Raw genomic sequence first — 14,212 nt, 5'->3', positions numbered from 1 at the left:
AGATGAAATTACCGCAGTGGATTTTATAATTGACTCTTGCGTTCTGGTCAAAGGGAAGCGCTTGCTGGAAAGATGTTGCAGAGCTGTACGGGGTCTAACACGAGTGTAAAGTAGCTCCAGGACAGAAGAAACTCCAGACCTTGCCACTAAAAGAAGTGAAACTACTCGCCGTGCCCAGTCGCTTCATCGCTTCCCCGCCCTCCCACCGTGTGCCGTGCAGAGATGCATCCAGCCAGCAGAGGAAGGGGTAGGTCTCCCCGGCCGTCAGTCAACAGGGGCTGCCTGGCCCGGGACGAGCTGATACCGAAATAAGGACTCGCCCCTGCGAACAGAGGAGCATTGGGAAGCGCCCGGACCCGCACCGTGCCTAGAAGCATCGCCCGCTCGGCATCTTCCTCCCTCTGGAGCCTCTGATCCCTTGCTACCTCCCTCGGAGAATTCGCCTACTAACTTCGGCGCCGACGCCAGGTCTGCCCGCCCGGCTGTGGGCAGGATGGCGGCTACGCCATCCCCACTCTGCCCCGGGGGCAGCCAGCCCCTTCCTCTTTTTCGTCCTACCGCCGGACCCCGTGCTGGGGCCACTGTGGCTCGGTCGCTTCGCCACGTCCTGCCGGAGGCGGAGAGCCGTCTCCGGAGCGCCTGAGCACGGGCCGAGCTCCGGCACCGCGGACAGCTCCCAGCGGACTAGCGCGCCCGGCTCCGCGCCTCGGAGCCGCTGTTCATTGCGTTCTACAGCACCGTTGTAGCAGCGCGTTGCTCTGCCGAGGACGCCGAGAGACAACCTCCTTCCCCCCTCTCCTCCCCCAAGTCACAGTGCTACCCACGGCGGTAGAAGGTGGCTTATCTCCGGGCTCGGAGTCTGTCTTCTGTAGATTGGGATTTATGAGCCTGAGCAGTGCATGGTTACAGTGGTGCACAAATCTATGGGCTCCAAGGTGTGCTACTGAGTTAGAAAGAAATCTGGGATCTGTCACGCTGTGGAAGGGTGAAAGAAACCATATACAACCAGCAAAACAAGCCCAAACCTCATACCTCCCTATAACCAACTTTACCCCCACCTCCTGACCGTGAGTGTTTCTCCTCCCTTCATTTTCCTTCCTTTGGAGGCTATAGGATGAGGCATTTCTCTCTGTCTCAGGGTAAAAGGATACCCTAGGGGCAGCAACACGCATCTGGCAGGCAGGGATTGAAAGGTTTAAATCCAGCCTCCACAGGAATCAACAATGGCCAATGAACCGGTGATTCTGAATGTGTATGATATGGTGAGTATGAAACAGTTTTGATTATGGGGAGCAGTGGGGCTGGGTGGGAGCTTATGCTTGGAAACAGACCTTGTATGAAGAGGAGCCCAACACAGGTCCTCAGAGATGATGATATCCACCATCCTCCAGTAATCTTTTAATCTAGGCATGTCATGTTCTGTCTGCCAAAGATGATGCTGACCATAGCATTTTCCTTTGAAACATTTAGCATATTGTTCCAGACTACAGGTATAACTGTACTGGATTTTCTGCAGAATTTTTCAGGAGCAGCAATGGGTGAGGGGAGGATGTTTTAATTTCCAGTGTCCCAGTTAAGGAAGGACGTATGATCGCCTCTCTCTCTTTGCAGGAGCCAATTCTCATTTAATTTTGAGAGATCAAGCACTACCAGGCTGTGGAAAGAGGGTCGGGATGTCATCCAGGGATGTGAAACATCTGTAAAATTTTATTAAGGATGTTGTTTCCAGGCTAATAATAAGCTGGATCAATCCCTTATGCATGAGATCATAGTTAATCATAGTCTCTGAAGGTTAATTGCAACAGAATGAGTAAAGAAAAAAAAAAAAAGTCAGAACTGGTGAAGTTCCATCATGGGGAGGAGCATAGGGGCATCCTCCTTGGAAATGTTTTTTGGAAGAACATAGTGTAGCAAGTTGTTTCTCTTGCTCTCTTCTTGCATAGAGAATTTTAACTGGAAACTACCTGTGCTAAAAAATCAGAAGATCTGAATCCTATCATTGGCATGAAGACCTAAAGAGAAGATGGCTTGGCTCAACCTGTTTTGCTCTCTGGCTTAGCGCAGGCTTAGGATAAGTGTGTTCAGATGAGGAATATTTTTGATAGTGATTTACTTCCTCTCCTGCATTTGTTGATGAGCTGAAAAATGATAAATACTTTCCCAGAAAGTAGCCACCAAAGAGCAAAGAGTAGGCTCTGGTAAATGCCAAACTTTATTACAAAAATTAAGTGGTCTTTTGTTGGCTGGAAAAGCTGGGTTATTTCTTCATGGGAAGAGGGTGTGGTGAGGACTAATCAGATAGGTCTGTGTCTGTATTGAAAAACAGTCTGAAAAGCACAAGTAGGAATAGCTTGAAGTTGCTTTTTCCAGAGCTGCTATAGGCAAATTGAACAAGTTGGTATGAAGTCTTTCCTTAAGATGTTGGTTTTGAATGCTTAGTGGTCTATGATTCTATTCTACAGATGCTTGGCAGCTTGAACTGTGAACTTCCCCAAGCTGTTCTTCAAGCAAGGGCTGGTAACCCAAGCATCTGGTGGCAAGTTCTTGGTAACCAGAGGCCAATATTACAAATGTCAAAGAGTTCCTAGCTAATAATTTGAAGCAGGTAAAGAGGTTGCGTCACTCTTTTGTTGTATGCGCTCTCTTCCTTGCACTTTTTACTTTGTTCTGATGCAGGCTGTAGTCTAAACTTTCTCAGCTGCTACTGAGCTGTCCCAAACCAGCAAATATTTTTCTACTGAGCTGAAAAAATATGACTACTGGACAGACTGTCTTTGCTTTTTTTTTTTAATGTCTCTGCTTAAGATGAAGCCCATAGGAAGCTGGGAAAGAAGAAACTTGCTATTTATGGTCACTGTGTTTTGAGATGGAAACCCAGGCACAGTGAACTGAATTGGGGTCACCAGTTTAATTCAGAATGACTTTTATTTTCTAGCAAGCCGCAGAAACCTTCATGTGTCAGTGCTAACTCCATTGGGTTAAGCGCAAGTTAATGCTCTGTACATAGGAGCCATCACATTTTCATGTAGCATCTGTTTGATTACCACTGAGTCACCTACAGTTCAAATTCTACATCATGATTATTGAGGCTACATGCTTTTCCATTGCTGCTATGATTTTAACACCATGGAGTTTGGAATGTAGCCATGCAAAATCTGCACTTTGTTACACTGTGGTGGGGAATTGTGGGGGAACTGGGAAATGAACACATTTGTTTGAATGGCTGTTGGAAAACTAGTCTTGAAGAAAAAAAAGACAGCTGGGGATAACAATTAACTGGATGTAAAGCTCTGCTTCCCTGACAAGCATCATGACCCCTGTATGGCATCTGGAAGCACTTACGCTGCAGGAAAGCTTACCCTTAGGGCAGAAGTTCAATTATGGGCTTTGTGCAGCTATGAAATACCCACTCTGTGTAGTCTCATGTATTCAAAGATTATAGCCATTTATCCTTTTACCCATTGGATAGTGCTAGGCTTGATAAAGAGGGGGAAAAAAAAAAAAAGCTTAATAAGGTGCTTTGCACAAATTACTGAAGCAGGTAAACATATTTATTAGGCTTATTTTCTTCAGCATCAAAGAACTGAGCAAAAATCACTGGGCATTCCAAGTGTTCAGAATATCTATACCAAAAGCAATTTCTTAATCCCCCAGCATGCAGGATGATTAGATCTTATTTATGTCTTCCTAAATAACTTCTACATAATTGTACGTGCTTGCAAAAAGAGAGGAAGGGAGAACTTTGCAGGAGTATATAGGATACTAAAGTCTAGTTTAAGTGTGAATGCAAAATAACACAGATCAGGAAATCACCCAGAAATAACTGGGGTCTATAAGATCTATGACAGTTTGCTCTGGTTAGTCAGTTAGTGCTTTACCTTTGGAAGGATATATCAATTTCCTCTTTATTACTTGCAGCTCCCTTTCCTTCAGCTCCCCTTAATAAGCTCTTTATTGTAGATCATTTTACTTGGATCACAGGACTGATTTTCTTCAACAAGATTCTCATCCTGTTTCCTTATTGCTACTTTTTTTTCCTCTTACTTTGGAATAGTTGACCAAATCATTGTAACATTAATAAATGTCACTCCTTTTAATCAGAAACAAGAGTGACTGCAGATATTGCCTGGGTTTAAATCTTCAGCAAACTATCTAAACACGTTCAACTAAAATTAGTCCATTTGGCAGAAGTTCAGGTTTGGGGCTCTTGTGATGTTTTCCACTTATTGCGCAACACATTCATGCTACCGAATTTAAAGAAAATATAAATGTATCACTGCTGTCCCTCTTCTATTGCAGGTATAGTTGTCCTGAATTTCCACTGTCCTTGTAGCTGATAACACACAAAGCTTTCTCTTTGATCTGCTGTCATTTTTGCTTACACTTTATGTTGGTGAAAATGAGACCCTGAGCTGTTTTGCAGAGAAGAATGAGAGCCCTGGTCAATGGGGGCAGTGTTGATGCAGCATCTGTTTGGATGAGAAGAACGAGTCTTTTTCTCTTCCTTGTTCCCCCTTTATCCTATTGACATTGCTTATCATTCTCAGGCCAATAGCACTGAGGTTGTAGTAGGCACAGTAGCTCTGAGATTTCTTCTTGTGATTTCTAACTTTAGAGAAGTAACCAAAAATGTAATTATTTATAATGGCCTTCCTGAAGTCTTCCAGTTCTTTACATCCTATATATCATTTGCTATCTGAAAGGCTAATGGATGTTAGCAAAGGGCAGCCCTGCAGAAGACTAAATGGGATCTCTCTTGCTTCACTGATCAGTGGGTGAGTGTTGTCATTTTGATTTCTCCATCACACCATTGAATGGACCAACTAAGTGGCCCTGACAGAAAGGCCTCAGGATACCATTGACCTTCTTGGCCAAGAGTGCCTGCTTTTGGCTTATGGTTAGCCTGTTGTCCATCAGGACACCTAGGTCCTTCTCTTCAGAACTCTTTTCTGGCGGGTCAGCCACTAACTTGTACTGATGCATGCAGTTATTCTTTCCCAGGTGTAGAACTTGCTCTTGTTGAACCTCGTAAGGTTCCCTTCCACCCAGCTCTCCAACCTGTCTGGAGTGTCAGCCAAACTAACCAACTTTGCAGTGTCAGCGAACTTGCTGAGAGTGCAGTCTATCCCTTCATCCAGGTCACTGCTGAAGATGTCAAATAACACTGCCCCTTGGAGAACACTGCTAGCTACAGGCCTCCAGCTAGACTTGCTGCTGATCACAACCCTCTGAGATCTGCCAGTCAGCCAGTTCTCAGTCCACCTCACTATCTTTTCATTTGTTCCACAATTCCTAAGTTTATCTATGAGGATGTTGTGGGAGACAGTGTCAAAAGCTTTGTTGAAGTCAAGGAATCCTCCTTGGCTAAGGGAAAATTACATTTGTCCCTGTGACCGTAGGGTAGGCTCTTAGTATTAGCCAAATGGGCTGATATCCTACCTGTAGAGAGATGAAGAAGCACTGTGGAGGTACCAAAGTAACTCCCTCACTCTGTGAATACAGGTGAACTAGATGGTGACATTTTTGTAACCTCAGTCCTATTGCCAGGAAGTGTGTGTGTGCGCAGTGGCTTTGCAAGTGGGTGCACTTGTTACAGAGAGCACGATGGGGGCAGAAGGTGAGAGCTAACCTGAATTGTCCTTTCTCTGTTAGTGGTATTGCAGTGTTTCATCAGGGCTGAGTAGGCTGTAATAGTCCAACGTTCTCCCTGGAAGAAGTGAAGTAGATCTAGCTGTACCACCAGGGAATATGGACCATGCTCTGTATAGACAGTCAGCTTCTGATCACCCAGCAGAAGCTGATCAGAAACCGATCACAGCCCATGAGTGGCTCAGGTGGGGAGAAAAGCTTTGAGGAGAATGCTTATTTCTGACTTTATCAATGCCTTTCAGCTTGCCTAGGGAGCAAGGTTTGGCAGGATGATGTTGTATCAGGAAGAGGAAGGTGTATGAAGCCGTCTGGCTCTTTTCTCAGTTCCAGGAGGGAGGTAGGGAGGATTCTCAGACAAGCAGCTTGTGGTGGGGAAGCCTGCATGTGGTGTTGTTCTACAGCAGACACTGAGATAGCATGAGAGTTGGATTCTGTATAATTTATCTGCTCTGAAAAGTGAGGACAGGCCTCTGTGAGGAAAAGCTTGAAGCTAGAGGGTCTGTATGGCTGCTCTACAAATCCAGAATGTTTTAGTGCTTTAAGCTAATTTTTCTCATACAGAACAGTGTGAGAGAACAGGAGATGGGAGCTCCTTTGCTGCTTGTTCTTTGCAGCTGAAAAACATTTGTTTTTAATATGTATTTATTGCATCGGATTTGGAGGTAGTGACCTGTGTATGTGATTAAAAACCAACACAATTTTGCCATACTAGCATCTCTTTTTGTTTCTCTATGCAAGTGCATGAGACTCTGGCCACTACAATTACATGCTTTGGGATGAAAGGAATTAGAGGCTCCTTGTATTTCTAGCTTCAGTATATAAGGAGTCTTTGAATCTATTTTAGAAGCAGCAGCATGATTGCAAGCAGAACACTTCATTCTCTGGTGTGAATGTTTTAAGCACTGACTAGATCACAGAACATTTTATTATTTCTCTGTTTGGAGAAAAGGGTAAGTCTAGTTCCTCAGATAAATGTCAACATGTTTGTGATTACTGTAAGTAGAGGTCTTGAATGCTTTCAGCTCACTTAGTCAGAAGAGAGAGAAATCCTCTTGTAGGTGGTGGCCCTGCTTCTTGCACTACTCACTAGTTGTTTGTGAGCAGCTGTGTAGAGAAATACAGCCTCACCTGACTGTTTCTAAGAAAACAAATAGAAAAGGGTTTTTTTCATCAAATAGCTTGATAGGTGCAGTGTTTCTTGGTATGATGAGCTAAAGAGAAGCTCTAAGTTAATACAGCAACTTGTGGTCTTGAATGATGAAGTGATATAGGGTCAGTGGGATCTGTGCTTTCTCTTTCCTCATTCATATACTGGCCAAACAGTTAATTTATCAAACAGAGAACAGAATGCTAAATATTGCCTTTGGGAGATTTTAATTAAATTCTGGCAACTCCTAATATATATATATATGTATATATGTATATATGTATATAGTTGTTCTGAAACAAACCCACCACTTCTTAAAACACACTAAATGAAATGTTTTGACTCTTCTAAAAAACGTTTGCCAATCATCTCTTGCCGAAACTGTTTGCCAAATCTGAATCACTTCCATTCTCAGAAACGTGTTGTTCATTGAAGTTTGCCATATTCTTGGAAAAGCTTGATAGGAGCATGAGATCCTTATTTATTCTGTGACCACTCTCAAAGCTCATAGGAGTTCCATCTTCCATGAACAAGATCTGGCTTAGGAAGCTCTGTGGCGTCTTCTCTTCTTTGCAGGCTTCTTATGGAGTAAGTTTAAAGGTAAATCTTTAAGTTTCTAAATGACAAAGGAAACTTTATAGTTTTGGGATTTTAATTTATTGCTGACTTCATTTATACAGAGCCTTAATCTTCTGTATTCAAATCATATCACATACACCATACTGTGTAACAAGACAGAATGGTGAGATAACAGTTGCCTGGTGTCTAGTAGTAGGTTTTCCCACAGTGCTGTAGTGCGCCCTACATAAGTGCTAAACTGTTTCTTTGAGTAATTGAACTTGCCCATAGTTACAAGCAGCAGTGGGAGAGGAGGACCAGGTGGATCTCAGATGCTTGTTTTCCTTTTTTCCAGGGGCTTTCATTGGCCTTCTGTGCTAGCTCCTTTACAGGACTGGGTTTAGACTGTTGAACTGTGCTCTGCTGCGTAATAGGTTTTGGGTTCACAGTAAGTCAGGTAAATTATCCTGTGCAAAATTTGTAATGGCAATAATTATGCTAAGATACTTGTTGTTCTGGGCCCAGCAAAATCTCTGGGAAAACTCTTGGTTAGAAAGCAGAGGCTGGATAGACCAACACTGTGACTGAGGGAAGGCAGGTAGTAGAGAAAGTTGCTCTAATTAGATGTCAGCAGAATCCTTAGTACAAGGTAGGAGAGACTATTTCACATCTCTTGCATTATTTCCTGGTGCAAGTGTCTGACTTTAAAAGTGCATAAATCAGGCATTATGGCAAATCTGTTGGCAGTACATTCAAATCTTCAAATAAGTCAAAGCTCTAGCTGAGCAGCCTTGTAGTGTGTGCAGGTGGGGAAAACTAGGCTTTGTTCTGCTTTTCTCCCAGAGTACATCAATTTGATCAGAGTGATGACAGGCTGACCACAGACAGGCCAGGCACAGACTGGGATTTCTGCCTTGCTCTGCCTGAGCATGGGAAAAGGAGAATGCAGGCAGTTTGGTGATCACTGAATCAAGTCAGTGCTTGATTCAAGCATGTGAGAAAAATGTTGACATGGAACTAGACATCCCTTCTCTCTTGATTCTTTGGAGAGAGGAAGTTAATTGGCAGATGAAAAGATGCAGCAGCTTACACACTGATCTGCAGCTGAGGTCAGCAGTTCAAGAAGAAGGATGCAGAATGCAACATCTGATCTAAAGAAATTAAGAAGCTGCAGAGTAAGTGGCATGGCCTGGGTTAATAAGTCCAGTGATGAAATGGGCCCATTTATGCATAATAAACAGGGTTTTGTTGTCTTAGCAACAGCCTGAAGATGCTATCCATCAGGGAACAGCCTGTTTTGATGTTGTCACGGTGACAGGCTGTCTACCTGTCCATGTTATTGCTGAGTTTCACCAGCACTGCAGTGCTTAAGCTGACTCTGATTACAGCATTCACCCCATCAGCAGCTCACTGAACCTGTTGCCCCATGAACTGACTTGAATTGATTCAACAAGGATTATGTGAGAATTCTCACTTCTGTTAGCCCTGTATGTGCTGGGAAAAACTGCTGTAGAACACTCTCTCCTTTACTTCAGCATCGGCAAATATAAGAAGCTTTGATGAGAACGGAGTGCTTAGGAAAGGCTAACACAGTATGAAAAATGCATGAGTTCTTCTTCTGGAGCAAAACCTCATAGGTCCTCTTGTAAGGCTGACTCCCACGACAGTGCTCTTAATGCAGTTCCTGCGGGTGCTAATCTGACCTAGTATCTCTGAAGTAATTTCAGGTTCCTGAAGAGGAAGGATTTGGCTTACTTATGGGCAGGATTTCAGGTGTAAGGTCAGTTCTAACTTGGAGATATAAAGAATATATATATATTTTTTGCTGCTGTGATTTGTCCTTTAACCTCTTCAGTGGGCAAAGTCTCAATCTGCTAACCTGTCTCTGAGTATGGTTCTGGGCCACTCTGAGAGAAATGATTGATTGCTCTTATGAAATTGTGTGAAAGCTGGTGACTAGTGAATGTTCTCTGGTGCTTTTTGTGTTTTCACCAAACATTAAAGCAGGCTCCTGTTAGAACACAACACTTCTGGCAGCGAGGTTTAGCCTCTGGGTCATTACACAGTCAATGTTGTTAATGACCCTCAGATATTTTTTTTTTAATTTTTAAATAAATCATAGTATTGTTAAAAGTTGATGGGTTGACAGCACTGGAGACTGTCACTCTTAACCAAAAAGACCTGCTCTGTCTGTAGCAAAGCAGGCTCTTCTGCTTCGTGTGCCTCTTCTATGGTTTATAAGTTTGAGGCACTCTGGTGCCAGGGCTCAGCTGGCCATCTAGCTTCCTGTTGAGACAGCCCCTGGGGATCAATTATACATGCAGAGGGGGCTTCTGCTGCAGAGAGCTGAGGACCAGTGACAGAAACAGAGCCACTAAGTTGGAACAGCTGTTGGATCTGTTTCTGGTGGTGGTGGTGGGCAGCTGGGTATATACTTGTACATTAGTGAGATGGACTGAATTTATATGGATGTCCTAAGACTCCAAATCACTTTATTGACTTGGGTTGTGTTAATTTGACTCTTTATTTTGGTTTTTCTCGTTCCTGTTGTTATGCCAAGATGATGTAGCTGAAGCTGGGGAGGGGAGGCAGAAATCAATCAGTGTGTTGAATCTGTATTTCTGCTGGGAATTAAGAGAAGCAAAATTCACAAGTCTCTTGACTGCTTTCACAGGCTGACTCAAATTCTTTGGTGGGATGGGGGGAGGGTTTGATGTTGTTCTGTGTAAACAGTGGATGTTCTTGAGAGTGAAAGGTCCAGACAAGTGAAAATGTCCCATTACTTCAGAGCTTTGCTTAACAATCAGTGAGATTTCTCAGGGCAAAATATGAGGCGACGTCCTAAGATGGAACATTTGTCTTAATCAGTAAATCAAATTTTCAGCATTTAATATTAAGGTGTATGGAAAAGCAGTGATAAGGTGAAGAGAAATGCTTTTGTCTACAACTGACTTTTGTTAGGCAGGGATGCTTATTTACATAAGGGATTGCCAGATGCTAGAAATGCTGAAAGCATTTCAGCCTGTTTAGTAAGTGCCTTCATCATGTGGGTCAGCACATAGGTCAGCTGCCCTGTGGATACTGATGGGTTCACATCTCTGGGAGATGGAGGATCTGGCACCGTGAAAGCTCTGTTGACAATGTGCTTTGCTTAAATGTCAGCCCTAGATCTGTTACTGTGCTTCATTTTTAGTCTTACTTAAATCAACAAGGAACTCCTCAGTATCTTCTACTAGTGATTTATACTCTGTGTTGATGTAGGAAAAGGTTCCTTGGTACTGATTGCTGCCCAGGAGTTAGAGTGCATGAGGACCTCAATGGTGAATATAGGTGGCATTTCTATAGGTTAGCTTTCCCTATGTGTATGATGCAGGAAACCTTGAGTGTATCTAGAAATCTGTTCTTGGCCTATCTGTGTGTCTTTCACTTTTTAAGACTACTTGGAGCAGATAACTTTATATTTGCCCTATATTTGTCATCTTCTTCCAGCTTTGGATTTGCCTGATGAATGTTGGATATAGCAGAAAGAGAAGATCAGGAGGTTAAGCAATGAGGCTAGTCTGAGAGATCATTCTCTCTATCATTAACATGTACTCTTGGGTGATTTGTAGGACAAACCTTGGCACGCTTGTACAGCCCAGATTTCACCCAACTAGGTATTTCCAGATGGAGCTGAAATACTTTCTTAGCAAAGCACTTACATGGAAAATGAAGGGCTCTTTACCTGCCTAAGCACAGGCATCAGGGGCCAATGTAGGATATCAAGTTGATGTCTGGTTTCACCTCAATGAAGGTCCAGGTCTCTTCTCTTATGAGTCCTGTTCCATAACTATCAAACTTGTAGACGTGTTTGGAGCATTCTGGAGCATTGCAGATGACATGTTATGTCGAGAGGTTCTGACACAACTCTTAGATGTGTGCTGGGGGAGGATCAGTGGTATTTCTGCATTTGACTGCTACCATCTAGTGTGCTGGTTCATCTAGAGTGACAAGAGACCTGGTTAAAATCCCTGAGGGAGTCAAACAAACGGCCCCTTCATGCTGGTCTGCCACAGAAGCAGACAGTAGGACACTCAGAATCTGGTCATTCTGGGCCTGTTGTGTCAAAACATGTAATATTTGTTTGAAATGTTCCTTCAGTAAAGAGTGGATGTTTCCAATGGGAGCTAGCTGCTCCATGAGGGTGTCTGGGTTGGAACCATGCTGTGGTGTTATTCATACTTGTTCTCTGGTGCAATGAACATGTATTTTATACAGGAAGGGATCTTTGCTTTATGTGAAAGGGAACTACTTTACCATGAAATGCTGAGAAGGCTCAACTCCAGATACACTATGAGAGTATGGCCATGTTGCTTCATTCTGAATCCCCTCTGGCAGGCTGAGGAGCTTAGGAATTTGGTCTGTGTCCTCCTGAACAAGTGCTTGCAGTCATTGTTACTGGGTACAAGCAGCAAGCACTTGCAACTCCTTGTAAATATAGGTCAACTGTACTCCTATTTCTTTGTTTCCATTTAGGATGTTTTCAGACAGAAGTCAGTCTTTGTTTGCCCTGATTCCTTAGTTAACTGTGCAACCTGTAAGATCAATTACTTGTGCAGCCTCTCTTCTGAGTCTGCCCTAGCATTAAGAATACACAGGCTAATGCATCATCTTGAACTACCCCTGTGATGAGGGTATTATTGAAAGGTGGGAAGGCAACGTTGGATGTTTCAGAATCTGTAGATGCCAGAGCTAGAAGTGCGTGTTCTGAGCTGAAATCTGCCCACTGGCTTTGGCTGATCTGTCTTCAGTTCTAGTACTCATTGTTTTTGATTGCAGTGTCATTTGCTGTGCCTTTGTTCATTCTAATTTTTATGGCTGCTTGTTATCCTAGGCAGCTGGCTATCTTCTCTTTGGCAGATGTTGGAATGTGGAATGGACCAACTCCACTTCCTGCTGCTGAAGCACTGGGCCTCTTGGGCTTGTTCCTGTGTGGATACCGGGGTCAAATGTTTGAGGAATGGATTGTACCAAACTAAAACAAAACAGAATAATTTTGGTGTAAGCCGAGTTGAAACAGATCAAAGAGAAGCAAGCTGAATTATTCCATTTCAAGCTTAAACCTTGGGACTAAAAGAAAAGTGCTACAAAATGTTATTTTTTTTTTTTTTTCTCTAAAGCCTTAGAAGCATAAGAGAAAGGTGGCTTCTCCAGAGCAAAAGCTTTCTGAGGGATAAACAAAAGCAAACCACGTGAATCCATGCAAATTTTGCTTTTCTTTTTCTGTCTGTGGACAGTTCTGGCTCTTCCCTTGCTGCTGGTAGGAGACACTACACCTTGGTGGCCAGAGGCCTTGACAGAGCCAGGCAAGCAGGCAGGATGCTTCTTGATGGGAAAGGGAAGACAAAAAAGGCATCTGTCCCACACCTTGTTAACTGGATTAGTCCTTCCGGCCTGCAGCACTTCAGAGTGATTTTTTTCCTGTCCCTTGTGTCCAGGCACAGCTAATGAGGGGGACCATTTCTTCTGGGTGTTGAATCAGGAGGCAAGAGAAAAGGAGAATGGGAGGGAGATGCTTGTACTTCACTCCCTCGCAGTATTTCTTCTTCAGTCCTATGGTAACCAATCAGAATTTGAACTTTTCAGCATCCTTTACAACTCACCCTATTTCTTGAGAGGACAGTAAGGAGCAAGATACAAGCTGCAATAAAACTGACCTCTTCAAAATCCTTTGCCGCAATGAAGTTATTCCAGGAAGCTAACACATCCATCTGTGGCCTTAAGTGCTGTTTGCTACATGGCATGTCATTGAAATGCTCCAAGGATTCCCTTTGTAGTGTGTAATTACTTTGAGATATGCAGCTCAGCTCCTGTTGCAGCTGTTGTTTTGGATTATCTTGATACAGTTAAAGCTCTTGCTGGATCAAACAAATATGCAAATGGAAATTTTAAAGTTAATGTAAAGAACAAATTAATACTTTCTAACATATCAGGTGCTTAAAAAGCCTGTGCTTGGTGCATCTGAACTTGAATTTTACTTCTCACACCCACAGGACTTTGAAGCATGTTTCCATCTGTCTGTTACCTCTCCAGAGGTCTCAGAGGTGTCTCATTAAATCTGATGTTAAAGTCTATTAAATACATGAAGGTAGCTTCTAAGGATGCATCTCATTTAGGAGAGTTGTCACCAGGAATTGGCTGAGATTGTTACTGCTCTGATCCTCCAGTGACTGGGGTAGTGAAACTACCTTGAGAAGTGCAAAATAATAACTTCTGTGTGCTGGGATACAAAAAGCAAAGTGTCTGGAAAAGGCTGCTGACTTCCTTAGGGGTGTGCCAACCTCGTCACCTTCTCTTCCTACCAGCTCCCCACCCTCCTCCTGCAAAGTGCAGCTTCAGCTCACAGAGCTTGCAGATGGAAGGCATCTGTCCTTGAGCTCTGTGTCTCCAGACAGTTAATTATTAATCATCACAATATCCCTTATGTCAAGCATCTGAACTGCTCGTGAAGCATAGAGAGCTGTTTCATCAGTCAAGTCAGTAAGGTTTCAGTGCCCTGCTGCTCATTTTTGTGATACTGTTGTTCTCTCAAAGAGCTTAAGTACTTGAGGATGGACAAAAACACCCAGAAGTAATGGTAATCTCATCTGAACCCCACATCTGATGACCTAGTACCCCCAGAAACATGCTAGCGGGGCAATACGTGTAGGAACAGGGAGAATGGAACAGAAAGTTAAGCTTGTGTCATGGATCCTGCAGTGCTGGTGCTATACCACTGGGTGTGTTTGGAAGTGTAATACTACTGCTGTGTAAGTATGTTGTCCTTTATGAGTAAAAGCATGTAAGTATTTATCTCCCTTGAAAGGCACCTAAATAACA

The 14,212-nt window shown here is 43.3% G+C and overlaps 1 protein-coding gene across 1 annotated transcript in view; it reads left to right on the top strand.

Moving 5' to 3' along the window:
- Positions 1 to 816: 816 nt before the first annotated feature.
- The window catches only part of LOC140253617 (deubiquitinase DESI2-like), a 50,529-nt gene continuing 37,133 nt past the window's right edge, over positions 817 to 14,212 (top strand). The window contains exon 1 of the mRNA XM_072339318.1: positions 817 to 1,262. Coding sequence (XP_072195419.1) covers positions 1,224 to 1,262 — 39 coding nt within the window. The 5' untranslated portion in view covers positions 817 to 1,223. The remainder of the gene's footprint in view (positions 1,263 to 14,212) is intronic.

This window comes from Excalfactoria chinensis, chromosome 5, assembly GCF_039878825.1.
Source record: "Excalfactoria chinensis isolate bCotChi1 chromosome 5, bCotChi1.hap2, whole genome shotgun sequence".
Lineage (NCBI taxonomy): Eukaryota > Metazoa > Chordata > Aves > Galliformes > Phasianidae > Excalfactoria > Excalfactoria chinensis.
Note: the sequence above shows the minus strand (reverse complement) of the source record. Positions and strands in the feature narration are given on the sequence as shown.